Source organism: Alligator sinensis, unplaced genomic scaffold (assembly GCF_000455745.1).
Source record: "Alligator sinensis unplaced genomic scaffold, ASM45574v1 scaffold140_1, whole genome shotgun sequence".
NCBI lineage: Eukaryota > Metazoa > Chordata > Crocodylia > Alligatoridae > Alligator > Alligator sinensis.
The window spans coordinates 513302-538772 of record NW_005841836.1 but is presented as its reverse complement, the minus strand read 5'-3'; the positions used below and the strand labels follow the sequence as shown (position 1 = coordinate 538772).

Genomic DNA, 25471 nt, shown 5'->3' with positions numbered 1-25471 from the left:
TGTTGCTCCGGCTCCTGCCGCTGGGAGCCCCGTGCCAGCTCTGCTGCCAAAGTGAGAAGTCCCCTGCCTGGCTGGCAGCTGGAGAGGACACAACTCCCTGCTGCCACCCTTGCTGCTGCCCAGTGGGTAGGGGGTGCCTTGCCATGGCAGCACGACTGGCACAGGGCTCTTGGCAGTGGTGGCACCAAGTCTTGCCGACGTGTTCCGCCCTCCCGCACCAAGTCCCGCTTGCTGGGCTGTGTAGGCCCAGGGGGCAGGCAGCAGGGTGGGGATCCCTGAGACTGCAGCAGCCAGCCTGCATCCTCCCCCCACATGGGCTCTGCTCGGTTCCACTCCAACTGTGCCACCCAGGGGAGGCAGGGACCCTGGGCTCTGTGCTCTGCTCCAGCTGCAGCAGGGAGGGCTCAGGTGTTGCTGAATGGCTGACTGGCACCCATGGATCACGGAGCAGGCAGCATGTAGCTGCCAGGTCCTGTAGCTCTGGAAGCTGGGGACCCCCTCTGGGAGTGAGGGGCATGGCCAGGGCTGGGGGGCTGTGGTTTGGGAGTGAGGGGCAGTGGCAGGGTTGGGGCATCAGGGGTGCTCAGTGCCACATATCAGGGCTGCTCAAAGTCACAAAACAGAGGACCTGTGTCCTGGTAAGCGAAGCAGGCACAGGAAGCTTTGATTTTCCATGATTAAAAAAACCAAAACCAAACACCAAAATACATAGGTATTTAAAATATATTTGATTATAATGATTGAGACACTGGTAGGATTCCAAATTGCTTTAAAATTGTAAATATATCAATAAAACATTGTGTTCAACTGATACCTATGTATATACAGGTGTTTCATTTTAATCGCAGAAAAACACAGATTTGGGGTTTTTTAATCAGAGTTTTTGTTTGTGTTTTTTTTTTAAATCAGAGAATTCAGGATTTTTAAACAGAGAAAACCAGGATCTCTGTGATAACCAGATACCAGATACCTAACTATGCTATCTGACGAGAAAGTCGTTCTTGTTCACTTGCACTTTTTCTTAATGTATCAGATACTTAAAGAGTTGAAGCGGGAACAGCTCCAAGAGAAAAGCTGTCTCAGAATACCCAGTAGTGCAGTGGATGGGATGCTGTCTTGCAAAATGAGAGACCCATGTTCAAAACCAACCTCTGTCTGATTCCAGGCAGGGATCTGAACTAGGGTATAGTTAGCAGATGAATCTGCTGCTAGTGCTGAGATAGCTTCATTCAATTGCTGCCCATACTCCTGAGCTCACGTTCCCATTTTATTTGGAGGGGCATCCAAATTAAAAAGAGAATGAGAGACAGTTGTCATTTTCCATTTATTTACAAGTGTTATTTACAAGGCGATACTGGTGGGGACAGATGATACACTAAGTCACTGAATATACTGTGCTGTGTTTGGCAATAACATGTGAGATGTGTACCAGTTCCCTGCTGATATGAAGTAAGCAGTAGCTTTTTTGCTATGATAATATAATGCTTATGGATTTACTTTGCTTGTTGATAAATCATTTTGCTTTCCTTCCTGTTAGATCTATTCCTCTATTAGGAGAAACAAAATCCACAATAACTGCATATGAAGTACACAGTGGAGTTAACCAATAGTTAATGGTGTGATATTAGACACATTAGCTATAAAATCACAATTAGTTTATATTTGGCCAATGTATCCAGTTGGTACCTCTTACCTAAGCCTCAACTGTACATGAGCAAAGCCAATGAATATAAAGTATTCAGGGTCTGAAGTTGACTGACATGATTGTTTTCAAATTATGCTCATATTTCTGATTTCAATATGGTTTTCACATCAAGCAAAGACTTGAATTTTTGGGTCTGACTCATCCTATGCATTCAACAGTACCATACTGTCTGTCAATCTGAAGTAATGTATGGTGAAATTAACCCTACCGGATGTTCTCTCATTGGAATATTTTGTTCACAACAGAATAATTCACGTGCAGCTGGATGAGTTGTGGCTTAAGTTTGGTTTGTTTTGATTTGATTTTTTTCCCCCTAAAAAAAACAAAACAAAATAAAACAAAGGCACCACTCTGTCTGGGAACAAAGAAAGGAAAGCTTTACCCAAAATGGAATTTATGTTTATTGAGTTATTTTGATTCACAGAGAAAAAGAAGGGTACTCATCTCTATATTATGAGAAATTGAGAAAGGAGAGGGTTGAAACAAAAATTCAAAACTCAGCCTGACGTACATTAGGCCAATATTCACTTACACCAATTTTACATCAACATCAATCTGTTCGCTTCAAAGAAATTACTCCTGATTTATATCAGCACTCCTGAGAATAGAAGCAAGGTCATTAATAACCTCCCTGGGCCCAATATGATTCTGTATCAACTGCAATTTTTCTTCAGTATGAGACACAAATACAATTGTACCATCAGTCTAACAAAAAAAGCCCCACTAATTACATATTAGCTCTCTTTTTAAGATGCTCACCTGTAGGTAAATTTCAGCAGTATGTTATTATCACTGGTATGGTATTACTAATAAGGATGCACTCTTGTTCATGCATTATAGTCACGTTATAGGATCTCATGGGACTCATTTGAACCAAGCAAAGTAAGAACCTGTCACTTGAAATGGGAATTTACATTAGGCACTATATAACCTGTGCATTGCTTCAAGGGACATCTCTTAGGAATTCTGAAACCTATTTTATGATTGCCACCAAATAATAAAAATTGGTGCATACAACTTAATTATCTAGAGCAATATATCCTGTACTTTGTGAGGATAGTTGCTTAAGTTGTGATCTGCTTAAGTAAAAATGTAAGGTTTTCAGGCTCAAACCACTTATTCCTTTCTATGGTAATAGTCAATAACCTCTTTAAGGCTAAGAAGTTGCATCACTGGTTATAGGTAGAGTTCCTCATACAACATTTACATATGTGCTTAACTTTATACACAGCTTCATTTCCACTGACTTTGATGACACTACTTTTATATGTAAGGCTAACCATGTGTATACATTTTTGTACATTTGGGGCATGTGGCAGGGCACAGTTGGTGCCTGCAGCCAAGCTGCCAGCGGTTGCTTGATTGCGGCGGCCATTTTAGATCTCTGGCCACCTATATAAACAGTGCAGTTCACTGTTGGCAGGGCAGGCAGTAACATCTCCCGGCTGCTTGGAACACCCTGGAGGTAAGGGAGGAGCTGTAGGGGATGGTTGGAGGCTCCTGCTTCTGGGCATGACTTAAAACTGCACCCTGCCGGGAGTGGGTGGCCTGGCGGGGCTCCCAGTGGCACGGGAGCCCACAAGAAAAGCCAGGCCAGTTACCACCCCGGTGAAAGGTGGGTAGGGGCACCTTAATAACCCCAGCTCCCACACCTGGGTGGGTTACCCCATAGAAGGGTCAGGGAGGCAGACCCAAGAGAGAGAGAGGGCTACAGACTCAGAAGCCTGACTCAGAATCCCCGACTCGTCAATGCTGGGGCCAGGACCAGAAGGGTCGAAGGGCCGGAGGCCCACCGCGAAGGATGCCCAGAGCTGAGGGCCTGGGGCTCTGACTGGCCTGGAGGTGGGCCAGGGCCAGTGTAGCCAAAGGTCCCAGGGGGACCATGCCTGAGAGGGGGAACAGATCAGGGAGTTAGGCAGCCCCAAATGAAGGTGGGGTAGGCCGCCTGAATGGAGGGATCTTAGAGGGGTCCTGATTGGAGGATTCTGGAGCCCAGAGTGAGGCCAGTGACACTAACAACTAGTGGATGCCATCTGCGAGGCTCGGGCTGCAATGCAGGGGAGGAACAGAGCCGCAGATAGCGCCCCCTGGCATCGAGACAAGAAATGGACAGCCTCCTGCCTAATTAACAACTTGATTAAAATGTCATCAAGGCGTGGCGGGCGAGAAGGCAGGCGGTTGGCCCAGAACAGGTGGGCGGGGCCATTGTTACATGGACCCTAAGTAGGCTCCCCTGTTACAGGGTATTAGGTAATACTTAAACAGGTCCAGTTAGTATCATACAGAATTATTTTAAAAAGAGGCTGAGCAACGTCTTGTTCTCATGTTCAGCATCTCCAAAAATCAGGCGAAAAGATTTTATTATATCTTGTTACTACTGATCTTCAGAACCTGACAAAATTTGCAGCTTTCTAGTCACCTTCTAAAAGAACACCATCCCTTTCAAAGCTACATTCTCCTTGACAGAAAGAAAGGGGCAGACCCCTCTTTTTTAGGATATTTACCACAGCCTGCAGTTTTACCAATACAAATAGCAAAATGTTGACATCTGGTAAGAAATTTTGACAATTATGGGAAGGGTGAGGGGAATCTGAGTAAAATTAGAAGTGAAGGGGGCAGAATGGCAGACAATGGCCAAATGTTTTGCCTTGAGTAGAACTGCCCTATTTTCTGTTAAATGCATCAATCATAAAGTGAATTGGGACAACACTCTGGCACCCCCTGGGTACTATGAACACATAACAGAAAGACATAGCTTATTTTAATTGTTTCTCTGGTTATAATGTACAGGCTGACACCATTCCATCACAATATCATCAAGAGTTCTCTGATATTTTCTGTCCTTTTTACAATAACTAAAACAAATCTCTTATGGCTGAACTAAAACACTGTATGAATAACTTCCAGCCAAAGCAAGTTAAGAACAGCTCTTTCACACTCAACTAATGGCAGGCTCTCTGTTATGTCAGTTGGCATAATTGCTGCATCCAGGCTGCTGAGATCTAAACTCCACATTCAGATGAAGCAATGAGAGGGAAACACATGCACAATGGGGAAGTGAGGAAGTAATGGTTTGTAGGAGATGCAACTAGTCAGTTGCACTTCACTGCCTCTCTAACGTAAGCAGGTTCTGAAAATGAGATCTCCAGACATTTCCTGAAATGAAGACTCAATCTGAGGTTCCTAAGAAGCCCTGACATGCTCAGGTAACTGGTTCCAATAGTTAACAGTCTGCTCTCACAAAAAGATAGGACACTGCATTGGGTAGGGACTAAGGAGACCTGAATTCATGCCAGTCCAGTTGCTATGCCAGCCAGGTCAATTAAGCCCACAAAGATTCATAGGTCTCTAATTGCTTTCAGCAGCACTGATTTCAATGGGACCTAGGTGCCTTAACATCTCTGAGGACCTGGGGCCTTAGTTTCTCTGGGCTTTGTTCCTCCATCTATAAAACAGGGATCAACCAAGTTCCCTGCTTCAGAGAAGTATTGAAAGGATTAACATATTAAACACAGTGAGGCACTCAGTTACTCTCTTAATGTGCACTATATAAGTATGTTGGACAGAACTAGCATATTTTGGGGCTTTATAAAAATATATATATTTTATAAAATACTCCAATAAGTTACCATATTTTTCCTCAGACAGTCACAACTGAGGCCGCAAAACAAAACAGCGTCTTAAAAAAAATCTAAAGATTTCAGTTCATGTACCTGGGAATTTTTACAGTGTGTGCAAGCCTGAGGTGGTATATTTTCCCCATGTTGTTACAATACTAGCAGAACAAACATTAAAAATGCTGGATGAAAGCAAAGCTGATTTGCCTCAGTTTTAATAGGTTTTAAGCCCGTAAACAAAACAAAACAAAATAAAACAAAACAAAACAAAAAAAAGCAGATTCACATAGAAGTAACTCAGAAGAATGGGCCTAGTGTCATATTGGCCTGTCAAAAATGCCAGCCCTCTCATTCTGATCCCATCTGCCCATGCTCAAGAGGCTGTTGGTTGGGGAAGATTTTATCTAATGGTCACTAGTGATACTGCTGGTAACTGAGGGCAACAGCCATTACTTGGATAGAATATATAAAGGCACTAATTTATATCTATACAGTGCCTTCCATGCTCTTAATACTATGAACTCACTACTACAATGTACCCATTCTGTAGTAGGAAATGGTCCTGGTGTTATACAGATTTCCCTAACTTTATGCTGTACACGCGTTCCTGGAAAACTGCACATAACTCCAATTTGCATAAAGGGAACCCACTTTACAGTGTAACAGGTAGGGATACATTCCGAGACTTTGACTGTACTGACCCTCAGACCCATTTCTACCACTTTTACAAGACAATGTTGGTACTCACCAACAGCAGACAGTATACACAAGCACAGGGCACTATCCTAATGGGGACGGCGACTACAGAAACATGTGTCGCAGGCAACAAGCAAGGAGCACAGAACCACACAGGAGACTATATTTTGGTGCATGTCACTCCCACAGCACACCATACAAAGCAGCTGACTGCAGGCTTCCACCATACTGATCACATAAGAGTGAATTTGCACCTACAGAACCCATATAAAGCGAGGGAAACCTGTACCAGCAATGGTGCATAGCAGCTTCTTAATACCAGGCTGTCTAGGCAGAGAAAACAGATAACCCTGATCCAGTCTTGAATTTGGCCAGGGCAAGACTGAATCCACATCTGCTTTTACCACACAAGCTATGGGACATGAATAACTATGACTGGACAGGGACAATTTAATTTTACATCAAACCAAAACAAACAAACAAAAAAAACCCTCTGGCAGCACAACACTACTGAATAGCGGACTGGAGCATTAGGCTAATAATGACTTAGTGGGAAGACCACTAATGAACCACCAAAGACTCTTTAGTGAGCATCTTGGCTTCCTAGCCAAATACTGCCCAGGCCCAACTCCTGCTCTCCAGGTGATCTGACTAGGTCACAGCCCAAGATGGTACAGCCTCAGGGTTAAGGTTTTTAAATATTCCAAAAATAAAACATAAATTCAAAAGAAGCTGCAAGGAGACCCAAACTGACCTAACAATGTGATTGGCATTTTGAGCACAATTTTCAAAAGCACTTACCATTAGCCTTAGTTTCCACAAAAGTCAATGGGTCTTGTATCATTCAAAGACCAGGCAGGCCAAGACTGAGAACTTTTGGAAATCCAGTCCTTTTAAAATGTGGAAAAGTGTTTTCTTTGGATATTTTTTTTCCCATTGGGAGCCAGACTGAAGTCATCAATTCATTTAGTAGATGTGTGTCATATGACTTTATCACAGGTCAAGGACACTGATCAGATGTTAATGACTTATGGTCTGTTCCACTGTGGATTGTAATAGAGCAGAAACTATACCTGGAAAGATCCATATATCTTTAAGCCACCTGCCTTCTAATACATTCCTACTGGCTAACACCAGGTGGTTGCCAAGAAAAAAGGAATAATGATAACAACAGGTTCTTCAGTTATGGAAGAATCAAGCACCACCTAAATATCAAATGGTGGCTTACTTGTATCTTCCATTTTTGTCTGCAAACAAAGAAATCCAGGACTAATTACCTGAACTCTTTAAAAAATATTTGGAAAGTCAAACAGAGGGGAAACTCTTATTACTGAGTCCCTATGACAAGTTGATATGGGTCTCCTCACAGGTCTGAAAATGTGGTGGCGGGGGAGTGGAGGCAGTGTTAACTGCTGCTCCCTGTTGCCAAATTCCTGTGCCTGTACAGAGCCCTGTGGGTCAGATGATGTCACCCAGGACACAAGATCATGCTGGCACATGGTGGGGCCAGCAAGCGGGATCGCTCTGTGGCCGGACTGGCACACAGAGCTGAATCTGGTATGCTAAATTCCATCTGTGGACTGAGCCCATGTAGAGGATCTGGCCCATGGACTGGCTCTGTGCCACTCATTTGGCATGCACAGCTGGGAGGCTGAACACTACTGTATTATATAATGGGAAGCCATGTGAAATAGAATTCTTTAGAAACTCCTTACATAGAATTATGTAGGAGTAATTCAACATTTTAAGTAATTGAGGAGTTATGCTCTTTTAATCCCTTTACTTCTACAATTGATTCTCAAGCAAGCTACAATTCTCCATGCTTTATTATTAACCGGTGTGCAATAAAAATAATTGACGGCCCCCTCCAAGTCTTAGAACACACCTCTCTCCTTGCTCTGTCTCCATAACAACGACACCTACCAAATCAAAGACACTCTCATGGACCCAGAGGGACAGCCTTCCATCTTCAGCTCCCTCTGTGCAAAAATGAAGTTTATTTCCTACCAGTGGGGACTTTTTACCATCTTGTACCATCTACACTTTTCCCAGAGCCTGATGAAGGGACTTTGATCCCAAAAGCTTGCAGAAAAGGACAATTTTCTTGTCATTTTCCAGTTGGTCTAATAAAAGGTATCATTTTGGAACCAAGAGTTCTAGTTTTTGTACACCAAATCAAAGAGGCATTTGAAGATATAGTTTACTTCCTTCTTGATCCATATCTCATTGCTGAGGAAAACTAACTTCTTCACAAGCACTAATGGCACAATGACCATGTCTCACTAAGTAGCAGAATTGTTTGTCTAACATGAATAATGTAAGACATTCTTTTGTGTCAAAAGTATGGAATTTTCTGAGAAAGACTACCAAACTCACAGAACTAAAAAGTCAATCACCATCCTACAGTATGGTAATAAACCCATGAAAGTGAAGGTTTTATTTAATACAGTAGTTCCCACCTCCTTAGATGAAGAGCACATTACTAACAAATAATATGCTGTGGACAACATAATACTTTGCTGCCCCTGTCAACCTCTATTTCAATGTTTTAGTTTCCTGTGGTTGTGAGCAACATAGAAAGTGAAAAAGGTTGTGAGAAACAGGCTGGCTCTGAGCCATAGTTGCAAACCACTAGTTTCATGTCTAGGGTCAGTGCCTGGATTTAGAGCTATTATTCCATAGCCAAAGGACCAAAGTTTATTCGCAAAAAGTTAAAAAAAAAAAAAAAGCACTAAAACGAGTCTCCTGGAACTGCTGTCCCTGGTTCTTACAGGAAGTCGATATCATCACTTTACCATTGGATCTGTCTTCCAGACTGATATACGATCATAAGAACACGCTTGTACATGTGGTCAGAGCTTTGAACATCTCTTTCCATGCCTTAGATGTCTGACCTTTTCACTGAGTTTGAAGTGGCTTATTAAATTATACCATCTCAAAGGAAAGATTTATTACAGTCAAAAACATAGTGTGTGTCTGTGTATGAAGGGGTTGGACAGAGAAAAGAGCTTACCTCAAGGGCTTTGTGTTAACTACTTGGAAGCAACATATACTGAAATGACAACCTTAGAAAATTCAGTGGTTGCTTACCCAAGCCTTTGTTCTAGTAACAAAGCTGAGTCTTGTAAAAATATCTTGAAATTTCTGGTACTTTCTGACTCCAACTGGGTCAGAAATTCCATTACAACATCTCAGTATTTCTACTGGTGCCAAAAAAAAGGCCAGAAGTGCAAAAACACGCAGGAAAAAAAAGAAAGAGAGAACCAAACCATTTGAAAGTTAAAAAGATTCGTGTTTATTTTGAGCCCTGAACAAAGGACAAAGCTTTGTTGAGTTCTTATTTTATCCAAATCAATGGCCCATTCCTAACTGCTTGACCTCCAAATAGAAATCTTTGCAAACCTCATACACAGAGTAAAACACGCTGGCATTAAAAGCATTGTATTATGCAACACTGAGGGTACTGTAATTGAGTGTAGGACTTTCCTTTTTTTAATTCCAATTACTTACATGGCCATTTGAAGTCCACATAACAGACAGAAATAAAAAAAAAGATCAAAGTTCACACAGGGTAGCCCTGACTTTGCAGAATCAGTGCAAGATAAACAGCAAATCACAAATAAATTGCTAGTCACTTGGGGCCAGGATTAGCAAAATAAACATGTTTATTTGGTATAAAACCACCAATTGAGGCATTATATGCCACAGACACAAGATATGGATGGTCTCTAATTTTATACAGAAGAAAAAGAGGGTCTGTTTTAGGGAGCCCTAGGCTTTATGAATGACACAGAGAAGGCAGGTGTGTAACTTGTGCACCCAGCTGGTACGATTATAAATAAGAAATCTGAAGTATAAGTTCATAAGTAAGGCTAGAAAGGACCTCACAAGGTCATTTTGTCCAGCTCCCTGCTCAAGGCAGGATCATCTCTGACTAAAATATCCCACCCAAGGGTCTGTCTAATGAAAATGAGAAGGGATCTGGGTTTTCCGTTTCCCATGGAAAAATACGCAGATTTTCCCTTTTAACAGAGAAAAAAGAGGATTTTCCATTTTAACGGAGATACCCATGGATTTTCCACTTTTGCAAAGAGCTCTCTGCAGGCTGGTACAGTTCCAGCCTGCAAGAGCTTCTTGTAAAAAGGGCGGCAAACCTTAAGCCCTGTCCCAAAGGGAGGGAGAGGGGGAAGGGGCAGGGCCCGAGACTCTCAGTCCTCCAGGGCTTGGCTCAGGCTCACGTTGCCTCCTAGAGCCTTTGAACTTATGTGGGGCTTGCAAGGGGCTGGCTGGGGATCCCCTCCAGTGGGGATGGGGGGCTGCAGGTTGGGGATGGGGGACACCAGCAAGGCTGTGGGTGGGTGTGGGTGACTGCCAGGGCTGGGGGGGTTTGGGAGCTGTAGGAAGAGCCAGCGGGGTGGGTGGGGGACAGGGCAGGGGTGTGTGGGTGGAAGCTGAGGGAGTGGGGAGGTATCCATGGGAAGCCCCATGTGGTGGACCAAGAGCTGTGCACTATCGGGCCAGGTGGGAAGCCACACATGGAGGCACTGAGTTGTGCACCATTGGGCTGGGCTGGTCAGGTCCGTGCCTCCACATGAGGTTTCCAGCACTCCAGTGGGAAATTGCAAAGGTGTCCCAGTGGCTGGGCCGGCTCTGTGCCAGCATGTACAGGCCCTGGGTCCCAGCCAGAGGTGCACACTGCTGGGGGCTTTGCCTGCCATGGCCATGAGCACCCCAAGGGCCTGGTGCCTGCCGTTGCTGAGCCGCCAGTGGTGGGGGCTGTGCACTACAAGCCCCACGCCCACCCACAAACCCCATGCACACATCCACACCCCCATACCACTTAATACCCCCCCATAAACCCCAACATACTCCCACACCCCTTAACAACTCCCCCACATACACCCACACCCTCCCAAACCTTCACAAATCCCCTCACACACCCCACACCCCCACCCTAACCATACAAAGTACCTGTATATATTTCTAAACAAGGTTCAAATACTGTTATATTTAGTTTAATTTGTACAAAATAAACAAAAGCAATTAATTTTGCATAATTTTGAGTTTTCCTACACATCATTTTGAATTTTTGTGTGCATAATTCCTTGGGGTATACAGAGTGGTCTCAGGAGGAGCTCTGATTTTCCATGATGAAAACCCAAAATCAAATGCCGAAATATGTAGGTTTTTAGAATTTATTTTATTATAGTGATTGAGGCACTGGTATGCTTCCAAACTGCTTTAAAACTATAAATATATCAACAAAATATTGTGTTCAACTAATACCTATATATATAGTGATCTTTCATTTTAATCACAAGTTTTGGAGTTTTTATCAGAGAATTTGTGATTTTTAATCAGAGAAAACCAGGATCCCTGAGGTATGTTAAATCTGTGAATAAAATGCACAGTTATTTCATCCACACATTTAAGTTTTACAGTATCCTCATCCTATTTAAAGTTAAGACATAATATACTAACATATTCATAATCACACACATAAGCACACTCGACATAATGGGCCAGATCCTTAATTAGTGAAAATCAGTATAGCTCCACTGACTGTACGGAAGTTATTTAAGCCAACTGTACATAGGTGAGGTGAGCTGCCCTACTTACTCCTAGGATTGCTCTGAGAGCAGGAGAGAGAAAGGGAGAGAAGGTGGGGAGGTAAAGAACTGAGACTAGATGAGCAAGGAGATTTGAACTGGGAGTTCAAAAAGACTGGAACAAAATGAGGAGTCTAGAAGGGGGAGACCGGGACTAATTGGGACAGGGGATTGGGACCAGAACAGGAAGTCTAAGAATAAAAAATAGAACTAAGTGCACAAGGAGAATAGGAATGAACTAAAGGTGAGAAAGAGTCAGGACTGGAACTTTTAGAAGAATGGAACAGACTTGCGTTGATGCATCAGGATCCATTCTTTAGTTACACAGGGTGCGTCTACATGAGATGCTTTAGTGCACAGTAGAGCAGTTTGCTGTGCAGTAAGCATGCCTGTCTACACATTCACACACTTACTGTACAATAAAGTACTGTAATCATGAGTAAATTTGCTACCTGCAAAAGCACACAGAACATTTACTGGCAATTAGTTATTGTGCAGTAACACTCCTGTAGACACTTGACTGGGACCAAATGTGCTCTTGGTCAGCCAGGCAGTAGGGGGTGGGAGATGCTCCTTGCCCTCGGGAGCTGCCTGCTGCTGGGGCAGGCTCTGTCACCAGAGCCCAGATGGGGACTATGTCCCCTTGCCCTGGCAGCAGGGAGCTGCCAGCCCCCCACTCTGAGAACACGATTAGGGCTGGGAACTGTCCCAGTCAGGGGCAGGTCCCAGCCTTGTGTCCTGATTGGGCAATCCAGGTGTGGAGCTTGGAAAGAGCTGGTTTCCTGCATTCAGGGTGCTGCTGTGCCTTGCATTCCTGGTGCTCTGGGGTTGGGGCTCCTGGCACTTCGGGCACTGGGGCTCCTAGCACTTGGGATGCCACTATTCCATATGCTCTGGGAGCTCTGGGCACTAGGGGCCTTTGTACACTTAATAAAATTGGCCTTTAAAGTGGCTTATATGCCCTTTTGCACTGCTTTAATGGCATTGCTATTTGCACGCTCAGAAGCATATTGCGCTTTAAATGACTTATGTAGCAAGATAAAACACCTCTGAGGTGTTTTGGTTTGCTACCTAACGAAGTGCAACAGTGCACAGGGCACTGGAAGCCAACATACTCATGACTCGGTGGGCTTCCAGTGCCCCGTGCACCCTCCTCCACCACCAGCACACCCAGATGCCCTCTTGCCACCTTGCTGCTGTGCAAACCAACTATTCCTGGGCGGTCCCAGGCAGCAGGGATGGTGCAGAGGTGCTGGAGCTTACCTGCCTCTCTGGCAGTGGTGGGGAGAGGGAGAGCTTCTGCTGTGTCACATTACCCCCTGAACTGCACGAAACCCCAGTGCTTCCCTCCACAACAGCAGGGCACCCCAGACGGCACCTGCCTGTTGGCACCCAGCCCAGGTGGTCTTGGAGGGCGCCGCTGCTGTGGAGGGAGGCACCCGAAGTGGTGAGGAGCCTGATCTTTTTTTTTGTCTCTCCAGAGTCTGCCTGCCTGCCTGAGCTGTGCAGGGACACAGTGCTTCCCTCCGCGTCTGCAGTACCCCTGGGGACCGCCCGGGCTGGGTGCCAGCAGGAGGGGGGCTGCTGCCTGGGAAGCGCCAGCCCCCCCGGCAGCTCAGGTCTGCCAGCAACTCGCCTCCTCCCCACAACCCTTGTGTACACCCCCCAGGGGTTTAGTTTGGTTTAATTCTCCCTAAATTAAAGTGGTGGAAATGGTGGGTTTTTAAAAACCCGCCATTTCAATTTAGGGAGAGGTAAACTGAATTAAACTCCTGTGGCGTGTACAAGCACTGTAGGGCTCCTGGCCTTCAAAGCACTGCTTGGCTCTCATGGGTAGAGGGAGGGGCAAGTGCCATAGGTAGTTCTGTTGTGTCCCTTGGTTGGAGAGCTCTTTGCAGTATGCCACCATGGTGATTTTGAAGCTCTCCAGCTGGGAGGGTGACAGGGGTGTCCCATTGCAGAAGTTCTACGGTTTTAAAATATTTCTAAGCCCAAAACATTTCAAGTGGTATGTCTGTTTCTAACCTTGGAGACCAGCATCAAAACTAATGCAGTAGGGTAAGAGGATAGAGTGCCTCACATCTGCTGATCACAGAGTTCCAACATATTCCTCTGATGCAGCAGCTGGTGCCAGTCACTACCAGAAGCAAGGTACTGGACTGGAGGGACCTCAGTTCTGATGCAGTCTGACAATTCCTATGTTCCTACCTAGATACAGCAGCAGCCTTATCAATTTGCAGGGTCAGTTCTGAAGCAGAAGCTTAAAAATTTTCTCAGGATTTTGTCTGTGTAAGTGTCAGCACTTCAAGGATTACAGATGTCCAAGTGGGGAAAAGCACATGGGAATAGTAACTGCTACACAGGATTTCAGCTCAGAGTTTAAAAGATGGGTACGAGACCCCAGCCCCAAAAAAGGAATTCATTTTCAGAGTCTGCTGCTGAAGAAGCACATGGAGAATGATGTGCTCAAGAAGGCACCCAGCTTTCCAGGGTGCCTCTAGTGTTTACCAGCCCTGCTTTTATTCAACTGGATCAAGAACAGCAAGACCTTACATGTGATGGGTTAGTGTCAGGATCTTGGTGGTTGTGAAGTACAGAAAGTAACAAGGAGCTTCCTGTAGAAAGCGCAATATTTCCTTTCCCTGAAGATGTTTCCTTGGGTCTTTCAAAAGCAGATAATATGACAGTGCTGGTGAGTTGTAGCTCAGATTGTAGCTTCTCTTTGTATCTTATTAGGCATGGGAAATCTGCTAGGAAACATTCAGTGGCAGCAAAGTGGTCAAACACCTCATCAACACATTGAGAGGGGAAAAAATAAACTGCCGCCAATTCTCTTCTGCTGGCTCTCGCTGCACAGATTACTGTCCTGCAAGATGGAAGGTAACTACAGTGCTCCAATGTTAAAAGGTTGTGGATGGTGCTGAAATGTTACCTTAGCAAACTCCACAAAGCAGAATGCTCTGCTTAACAAAAGCATGCTGTTAAAACTCAAATATTTTTGTGTGTTTACATAATGAGGAATACGTAATAAACATTTATTATGCAATGCAGGACAAAAGGAGAATAGGAATTAGTAGTTATGTACTCCCTGGGTGTGTCTACACGTGCCCCTGACTGCGCAGTTGGTATTGTGCAGTCATTTAGTATTTGCTTTAGCTAAGTACTCATGGTGGTACATGGGTTGTTTTCAACCCTACTGCGCAGTAGCTTGTTGCTACTGCACAGTAGCAGCGGTGACACTGTTAGTGCCTGCTGATGCTACGTTGGCATAGTGATGAGCTATGACAACGCAGTGTCTTGTGTAGATCTGCCCCTTGACAAATAAATATTAAACCACTTCATAATGTTGTTAAACTATTTATCTGTTAAAAGCATGCCATGTTAATTTAGAGAGTGGTGTTTAGTGATCATGAATTCATTTTTGGTTAATTACTTCCAGCATTTGATTTAGCAATATCATCTCTCTATGCGCACACTATAACTTCTGATTCTTATAACAAAAATAAGATTGCTCCATGGAATGGCTGCACATCAATATAGTAAGATGCCTGCCTGCCTGACCCTCAGCTTATCCTTCTAGGGAAAGCAACTACAGTAAATCTTTCTGCTGGGATAGCAGAGTTTTAATTATAGTTTCATTCAAAACAGATATATTTAATTCTGAGATATTTTTTTTTGCTTTCAGTCTCATGCCTGCAACAAACATGAACAGAGTTTGTTTTAATTTAGGTTTAATTGCATTGTACATATTCAGAATTGATATAACAGTAATGGTTATATAAAAGCTGATGAAAAATAACTCTCCTTGGAGGAGAAAATGCAAAACCCAATTCACAGCTGGGGTTAAGTGGGAAAAGAGCCTCACTTGTGATTTATGAGTCCATTATATCCTGAACATTTAGCGCTATCTCAATTTTTTATCAGTAAATCAAAAACATAGTTCAGAGTCTCTCTTCTGCAATAAGAAGCCTGAACAAGTGTGCTCTGATGCAGGGATTCTGTAGAGAGGGAAGAAAAAAATGTGACTATCTCCCTGTTATAGTGGATTCACTATAGAACAATTTCTAGGGCTGCTGTATTTCTTTAAGATACCTTTTCTTTGGATTAAAATCTTTGAAATATCAATAATACATGGGATTTTTGTGCAACAACATTAACTCAGGCTGCTAATTAGCTTGTCATGGCTACGGATGGCTTCCACAAGAGTCAGTTTTAGGGTTCAAATTACCCTACTCTTAATGAAAGGAATAGCTTAAAAAATCCTCCAACAAAGTAGTGCTGCATAACACTCCAGGAACCAAAATTAGGGGCAAGCTTTACAGAGGTTCTTAGGTGCCTAGCGATGCAGCTGGGTGTTTAGTAGAATTTCCAAAAGCATGCTTACCTAAATGCCTTTGTATATCTGGTGCTAAGTGCTGCTATTATGCCTTTTAGAATTTAATAAATTACAACATGTTTCTCCTTGTCAGGAAACAAAACCTGTCTGAGGCTCTGATCATTATTACTGCATGAAAACAAAATTCAGTGTTCAAGAGGAAAAAAGAAACACATCAGTTTCAGTGAGCATTAAGTTACCTGCTGTTATTCCACAATACACATTAAATTACATGCAACACTACATTTAACAAAAAGCTTGGAAATTCATACATTCAACAATGAGTCAATACCAGCAGCATGGTTGCCTGTTAAAGTTTATACCTGCTGCCTTGTGCATATGCTTGGTGGAACAGCCTTTAATTATAGGATGGCCTACTGTGTTCTTTCTTTCCTCCCATGCAGGACCCTTAACAAGGTATATATTTACAAAGGGAAAAACAAAATTCTGTATGTGCCAGATAGACCAGAACTCCATTTGCCACAGTCTGTCCTTAGTGACTCTGTGAGGCCTTCTGTCACTGAGAACAGGGGTATTCTGCAACTCCACCTTGGTCAACCTCACAAGGTGCAGACAGTTGCTATGGCTGCAGTTTCCAGAAGTTTGGCTCCACATTACCCAAAGGTGCTCCCATTTGAAGACCACAGCCATACAACCATAACTGACTTTGATGGGTGATTTAGATCCACACCCAGTACCTTCAGAAATCCCATCCTATAGAGTGCAGGCACCAGTTTCCTTCCAAACAGTGGTGAAAAAGTATTAAAATAGTAGAATCATAGGGTTGAACAGGACTTCAAGGGTCGTTCCAGACCAACCCCTTGCAGAAATGCAGCATCCGCTGTTCCTAAACCATCCTGGGCATGTGCCCATTTAGCCTTTTCTTGAAAACGTCCAGTGTGCCTGAAAGCTTGTGTAAGATCTCTCCCAAGTATGCAGCTGGTCCAGTAAAATATATTACCAAAAGGACTTGCTTCTTGCAAAATACTCTCAATATTCATACCCTTCCAAACATATGCCCCCCATCATAGATTTCATAGATTTTTAGGGTTGGAAGGGACCTCGGAAGATCATTGAGTCTGACCCCCTGCCCCTGGGCAGGAAGGAGTCCTGGTGTCAGATGACCCCAGCCAGGTGCTTGTCCAGTCTCCTTTTAAAGACCTCCAGGGTAGGGGAGAGCACCACCTCCCTTGGAAGCCCGATCCAGATTGTGGTAATCCTTACCATAAAGAAGTTCTTTCTAATGTCTAATCTGAATCTGCTCTCCATCAGTTTGTGGCCGTTGTTACTAGTTACTCCAAGGGGTGCCTTGGTAAATAGAGCATCTCCTATTCCTTGCTGCTCCCTGCCGCCCCCCCACACCCTGATACCCTCTCAGCCTTGTCTTACTGTGGCTGAAGAGATGCAAGTCCCTTGATCTCTCTTTGTAGGACCTTTACTTCAGGCCTCTAACCATATGAATGGCTCTCCTCTGGACCCTCTCAAGGTTATTCACATCCCTCTTGAAGTCTGGGGCCCAAAACTGGACTCCAGCTGTGGCCTTACCAATGCCACATAGAAGGGAAGGATCACCTCCTTAGACCTGTTTGTGATGCACCTGTTAATGCATGGTAGAGTGCAGTTAGTTCTATTGCTTGCTTTGTCACATTGTCAACTCATATTCATCTTTGAGTCAACTATGACTCCAAGATCCCTTTCTGCTGCTGTGCTGCTTAGAAGGTCATTGCCCAATCTACATGTATGTTGGTGATTCCTTCTCCCTAGGTGCAGCACTCTGCACTTATCTTTATTGAACTGCATCCTATTTTGTTCTGCCCACCCTTCCAGCCTGTCCAAATCTGCCTGGATCCATTCCCTACCCTCCACTATGTCTACCTTGCCATGGGACTCTTCAGCCTGGAGAAGCATAGGCTCAGGGGTGACCTGGTGGCTGCCTATAAGTACATGAGGGATGTGCATCAGGATCTGGAGGAACGTCTGTTCACCAGAGCACCCCAAGGGATAACAAGGACCAATGGCCATAAACTCTTACAAGACCATTTTAGGCTGGACATAAGGAAAAATTTCTTTACTGTCCGAGCCCCCAAGGCTTGGAATAGACTCCCTTCCAGAAGTGTTGCAGGCACCTACTCTGGACTCATTCAAGAAATGTTTTATCTTGCTGGGATCCTTTGACCCTAGCTGACTTCCTGCCCCTGGGGCAGGGGGCTGGACTTGATCTTCAAGGTCCCTTCCAGCCCTAACGTCTATGAAATCTATGAATAATTTGGTGTCATCTGCAAATTTGGACAGTGTACTCTCCATGCCCTTGTCCAAATCACAGATGAAGATATTAAATAGCATTGGCCCAAGGACTGAGCCCTGCCCACAGTTTCCAGGTTGACACCACTGCACACATCTTTCCAGGTCAATACCAACCCATCTACCACCACTCTCTGGGTGCATCTCATTAGCCAATTCGCCACCCACATGACCATCTAAGTTACAGCTGGTTAGTTTTTTTTATAATCCTTAGACCAACACGGCTACAACCTAAACCCCTACACCATATCAAAGGCTTTTTAAAAATCCAAGTATATGACATCTACCTCAACTCTTGCATCTAAGCAGTTTGTGAACTGGTCATAAAAAGAAACAAAGTTAGTCAGGCAGGATCTATGTTATGTAGGCAGGACCTGCTATGAATCCATGTTGGTTGCCCTTCAGCATTATTTTTAGTGATGGACTCCCACAGATGTGATCCTTAACAATTTTTTTGAAGGTCTTCCCAAGGAAAGAGGTGAGACTAACCAGTCTATTGTTGCCTGGGTCCTCCCTCTTCCCCTTTTTGAAAATAGGAACCACATTGGCCCTTTTCCAGTCCTCTGGGACCTATCCTGAGTGCCACCAGTGCTCAAACAGTCTTGCCAGTGGTTCTGCTATGACACAAGCTAATTCCCTAAGCACCTTTCAATTTTTTTTAAATTAGCAATTCATCCAGACAGGTGTTAGGATCCTGTCAAAAGCAAAATGCAGCCAGGATGTCTCTGATACTATGGAAGAATATGCTGATAAACATTTTCTAACATGAACACCTGAACTAGGCTCCTACCTATTCAGTTAGGCAATCAAGTCATAAAGAAGTTACTCCTGTGTAGAAATACTGAGCATGCAAAAATCCTTATGACATCAGTGGGAGGTAAGGGCTACCCTGCCCCTTTGAAAATCTGATCACTTTTTTTAAGTGTCATATTATGGATTTAGGCACCTTACTTTAGGAACACAGGTTTGAAAATTTTGACCTAAACCACTAAACAAGCTGCTTACTGGCTGGAATACTCTTGCAAGTACTAAAAATCTCCTAACTTTGGTTTAGCATGCAAGATCCAAACTATTTCATAGCTAAGCATTTTCTCATCAAAACCTGGAAATATTCAGCTTGCCAAAGTCACTACTGATGCCACTGAAACAATTATTAAAGTAATTTACCCATTTAAAATAAAATCATAATGCAGGACATTTGCATTGAGACATGACCTGATACAACCTCATTTGAAGACAAAAGGAAGTCATAAATCATTGCATATTGCTAATAGTGACTGTTCATTGAAGCTGACTAAAACCTGAAACTATAAGACATTTTTAAATATTCATTAAACAGATATTTTCTTCCCCGCTTCAAAATGCCTTTCACCCCTGAGAAGAAGGGAGTTGGCAGTTCTTCTTCAATTATAAAGACATTACAAGGGAAAGAATTGTCTTCACTTCCTTGCAGACATTAAGAAATGGATCTGGAGGGAGACATGCACTTCTCTTTCTTTACGATTAGAGCAGCTGTTGCACATAACGTCCTCTAAGAATACTTAACTGTTTAAGAGATGACCACGCAGGGATGTATTTCACTCAGACCTAGTATAAAAGCACTCATTTCTGTCCTAGTTTCTGAAATACAGTAATTACAACTTTGTTTCAAAGCCCAATGCAAAAAAGAAACTCAGGCACATGCTTCACATTTAGCCCACAAGTAGCCTCTTGGCACCAGCACTGAATCAGAGCCCTACACTGTGATTGCAAAGGAACTTCTGTGATCACTGTCCTTTGGTGGATATTTTCAAACATCTTGGACTTGCAAATTGTGGCACTTTCTCTTTAGTCATGAATGCATTGTCAGTGCATGTTGCTGTCTTTCAAAAGTTGATTATGAACTTTTCTGGTGTTTTTTTCTATAGCTTTGGTTCCTGGAGTCATGTAGTTATGCAAGAGACTTAGCTTGCTTGATTTCTTTTCCTTATTTATTTATTTTTTAAAGAAAAAGGTGTGCAACCCTCATGGTTATAGAGAAAAGCACAGAAACTTGAAACCTAAAGGCTCAAAATCCAGAAAAGAAATACCACTCTCTCCCCAAACATAAGCCATTCTGATGGCTTTTGGGGGTCCAGATCATGGTTTCTGGAAGCTTAGTGTCAATAATGTCAGAGGCAGGATCTTTTATTCACAATGTCAAAGGATGCAGAACCAATTCTTTCTGTGGTTATTTATACATATTTCCATGGTGCTTGCTGCTGATGTATACAAGTATCTCACAATGGAAAAAAAAGGATGTCAAATTTCTTTTTAAAAAAGAAGGTAATAGAAGGGCTTCACAGTTAAGTGGGTATTGGGAGCTCTTGACATTATGAACACATTTTGGAGGATATACTGAAGACTTCCAGAGCTATAGGAAGGTCCTACTATAGCTGGAGATAAGGCTTTTTAACTGAGGCTGTAACAAATTGGTGTACTCTGGGTATAAAGGGGTATAAAGGGGAACTGGAACACACGGTGATACACCATGACGTGAATTAGGGCCTTCCAGAACTAAGAGCCTGAAGTAAAGAGGCAAGCGTTTCTAGCTGAGGCTGTAGGAGATTCATATGGTCTCAGGCTTAGGCACAGGTGAGCTTTTTAATTCATGCTCACCAGTGGGTCATAACCAGAAGCCCCCATCAGACCCACTTTGACGCACATACTCCTTAAGCATATCATTTTTATAAGCCATTTGTTTGAAAGTTGTTGTTGTGGAGATCAGAAGATTTTTCCACAGTCCAGCTTTGTACAGTCTTTGGATACTAGTGAACAAAGAAATAAGCACTTACTGAAATGGGGCAGCAGACACTGAACTTTTAGCTTGTTTCCTCAGCACAGGATAAGCTTTGCAATTCCCAACTAGCTCTAGATCACAATGCAGCTGACAAGGCAGAGTTATAGCAATTAACATTTTCTTTAGGATAACTGCCAAGAACCACTGGTCCCAGTAACCAGAAGAATGTTGAAGACCCAAGCTTTCACTTACTGAATAGAAGTCTCCTGTCCTTTTCCTTGCATTTGCCAAGGGGTTGAAGATTAAAATTTAGGGAATGCCAAGGAGAATTTTTGACTAGTACCTGAGTAGAGGTCCAGATGTTCTGTGCCTGGAGGTTTAACAATGGCTATTGACAGATATGACATTTGTTGCATTATGTATGCTGTCCATAGGTTCACACTTTGGTGTACTACAAAAACAGTTTTAAACAGCAACTTCTATGTCGCACAAAACTTTTCAGAAGCAAATTTGTGTGTGCAGCTCTCTCAGATCCCCACTATCCCACAAGGCAATGTTTTCCCTCCCTGCCTTTAAGGGGGAGTGAGGGAAGGAAAGTGGCTAGCTCCCTGATGGCAGTGACAGAGCCAGAGTCTGAATTCCCACCACTCGGTTTTCTTGCTGGGGCTCTGGCAGTGACTGCAGTGATCAGCTGCTGCCACTTGCAAGCAGCCCCCAGCTGTTCTTGCTGTGGCACTTTGTAATGCTGCAAAAATAACGTGTCAATGGTCCAAGGGCCAAGTTTCGATCTGTGTTCTGTTTTGAGTGACCCAGCTTAAGAAGGAAGTTTGAAACAGTTATAGTCTTCATTTTGGGAGTCTAATACTGAATTTAATTTTTCAAGGCAATTATTTGGAAACACAAAAGGGTATTTTTCATGGATTGTCAAATTTGGCTTGTCAACTGTGATAATCTCTCATAAAGTATTAGTGTGTTCATGGGTCCTTACATTTCACAGGGGTAGATGAACACATCTTCTAGATTGTTTGCCTACTTCTATGTAGCAACAGCACACTGAGATTGCAGTCAGACTCGGGGCCCTATTCTGCTATATTCTATATAGTTACCACCGTGAAAAATTAGGAGCTTAATCTGGTCTTTGCAAACTCATCCATCCTGCCTCCTGTTTTAGCTTTATGCTTATCCCTTCCATTAAATAAAATAAAATAAAATTTCCATTGTTCATTTCTCAAGGAAAGTTCCTTTGATCACTGTCGTTTTAAAAAAAGTGGGGTTTGGGGAGAGGAGGGGAGGAGTTAGGGGTTGCTACTGTGTGGTATGACAAACAACCATTTAAAGACAGCAAGAAGGCAAGGGGCTAGACAGTATTTAAACTGAGATTCACCTACAAAATGTAATCTCTACAAATGGCAACCATATTTTTCATTTTCCAATGGTTTCTGTAACAAATGTACTGTGGTATCTGGGAAAACACATGCTTGTCTGTCAGCTTAACGGGCTCACCTGGTTTCAGAGACCTCAGAGAGTCTTTCCTTCTCATGCATTCTCACTAGGCCCTCACTACATTATGTATCCATGTTATCTTCAACTGGTTGTCAATGTCACACATGAAGACACTCAGTATACAATTCTTTTAGTTATTTTTTAATTTTAAAATTTAAATTTTAGAGACCTGGGACCTCTACCTCTGAAAGCAGGAGCCTCTAATGCAAAAGGCCTACTTCCGCAGGCAAAGGATACAGCATCATTATAAAGCCTACCCACCACAAGAGGGAGACAGAGTGCCACTAAGTAGTCATGGCTTACATCACTATAAGATCTCACATGTACCTCCATATAGATACAACCATCTTTTGGTTTCAGTGTAGTATTTAAGTACATGCTTAACTCAAGACATACAAACAATCCCATAGACTTCAATGGCATTATTCATGTCCAAATTTAAACGTGTTTAAGCACTGGGTTGAGGTTGTGAGAAGTACAGGAACTTGTATACAATGGAAGATGTCATATTAAAATGTATTTAAATGAAATGTATAACTCATTCTCAACCAGGCTGCAAATAGCTCTAGGGAATTCCACATTTGAGCATATATCCATGAAAAGAAACAGCAACACTGGGAAACTGAACAAATGAGAAATAACATTAGCTTGTCCAATAATATATTCTCTTTGCAGTCAAATGCAATAAGATAAAACATAAAAAAGACTTACACAAAGGACATGCAGGACTACTGCTCCATGCTTTCGGTCCTCATTTGTAAAGATGTCACTGGGGAATTCGTGGAGAGCTGAGAGGGGGGGAAAAAAGACACTTGAGATGTTGGAAACTGCAATATAGAGTAAACTAATCCAAACACTGAGTCCTTCTGCAAGTTGGGAATTTGGCAACAAGCATGTCTGTGAAACCCCTGTGCTAGGGATTCTGTACTATTGCTTCACGTTATGCTACTTTGCTTAACCTGTCCTCTGGCCATTTCTGTGAATACTTACTGTGTAATTTGGTACCATAGCAACTATACCATTATAGATTGCAAAGGCGCCTCAGAAATACTGGGCAAATCATAAACAAACAGCATCCTACTCCTGAAAACATGTAAGGAAAATGTGTTTTATTTTGGAACATGCAGTCACAATTCTGAGAGCATTTTTAGCATAGCAATCTGTGTCTGAAAAGGGAAATCCTGGGCTGACTAAAAGTGGGAGGAGGAGGGGGGCTGGTGCTAGAAATATTTCAAGTCAAATTGATTTGCTGCCATAGGATTCTTGCCATATACACTGCTGAAATACACAAGTAAACACACAACGCATCGAGACAAGGAACAGCTGGGGCTTGTCACTCAGACCTCTTCTGCTACCATTTTTGTCTGGAGAGGGAGATAGAGACAATATACGGCTGTACACAGAAAGAGAGGCCCTGAGCTTTGAAATAATACCCTGGCTGCTGAATCTTTAGTGAAATAGTTGCAAATGGGAGTGGGGTATCAGAACCCTCAGGACCTGTCCTATCAAAATGGTTAAATTACCAAATAAAATACAAGCCCAAATAAAATGTTTGTTTTCAAAGGAAACCCCCAACAGCTGTACCAGTCTGGATGCTGCAATGTGAGTGATGGGAGATGTCAACCTTGCATTACAGTTTGGGGAATCAGGAGCAGGCATACAAGATCCAAGGGTAGAAGAGCCATTAGCAGCTTCAGAAAATGAAGGCATCATCCCACAGGAGGCCCAAAATGAACAGATGGTCATTTAGTCCCAAAGTCCCTCAGAAATGATAACGCATCTGCATGTGTAGTTGCTGCTACATATTCTAACCAGAAGGCAGAAAGGACACATCCCTTGTAGCCAGGTTTGTGTATCTGATCTGACTACTGTACATGGATCTCTCCAATTCTTACCCTTTCAGAGCCCTTTCATATTAGACATAGAAAGAAAAAACTCCGCTTCTATCTTTTAAACCATTTCTCAAGCACCTATGGTTTTCCAACCTGCCTGTATTCCAACACTTGAAATAAAACAGGCCTAATAGTATGATAGGATTCCTCTCATATTTTAGTACAGGCAACATTTCAAGTTACAATGTTTCGCACTTACAATGTTTATAAATTGACACCCTGTTTTAACTTTCTGACATCAGTTTAGACTTTACAACTCTTAATCTGACATAATGCCATGCCAGCGAACAAGTTTGGTGCGTCACCCATCTCCCTGGAGAACATCTGTCCAAACTTCCTTGGACACTTTCTTTAAGAAAGCAGACAAAACTCCAGAAAAACCTGAAGCCAAGACTCCTGAGAAGACTCCAGCCAAGAACCCTTCAAAAAGTCCAACCAAGAGCCCTTCAAAAAGTCCAGCGAAGTCACCTCAAAGAAGTCCTTCCAAATCAATATTATTGCTATTTACAATATAAATACATTAATGTATCCATATTACTCATCTATAATTTATTGAGTACAAAATTCTGGGTTATTTTTGGTGAAGATAGGGTATCAGGCCTTGGTTCAGGATCCAATCCCCCATTTATAACATTGTTTCCTCCGGGAAAATCGGTTCCGAGTTACAATGTTTTGACTTAAGGCGCGGTTCTCAGGAACCATTTGTGTCATAAGTCCGAGGACTGCCTGTATGTTTGAATTCTGGCTTGCCACTTCTTGCACTTGGCTCACAAATCCAGGTGAGACTGGGACCCCTTGGGATGTACATACAATATGAGCAGACAAGTTTATTTGGGTAAGCGTGAAATTTTTTATTAGATCAACTAAAAAAATTGTTCTTTGTAACCTTTTGGGCACAAACACCCTTCTTCAGAAATTGGAGAGAGTCTGCTGTTGGTTTGGACGCTCTCCTGGGTAGATTAGAAACCAATATGCAAAAATGCAGGCCTGTAAAAATGTAAATGCATGGTAGACA

The 25471-nt window shown here is 43.0% G+C and overlaps 1 protein-coding gene across 1 annotated transcript in view; it reads right to left on the bottom strand.

Annotated features, from left to right (window-relative positions):
- Positions 1-25471, bottom strand: part of SLC24A3 (solute carrier family 24 member 3) — a 437684-nt gene that overhangs the window by 169406 nt on the left and 242807 nt on the right. The window contains exon 3 of the mRNA XM_006015414.3: positions 23276-23352. Coding sequence (XP_006015476.1) covers positions 23276-23352 — 77 coding nt within the window. The remainder of the gene's footprint in view (positions 1-23275; positions 23353-25471) is intronic.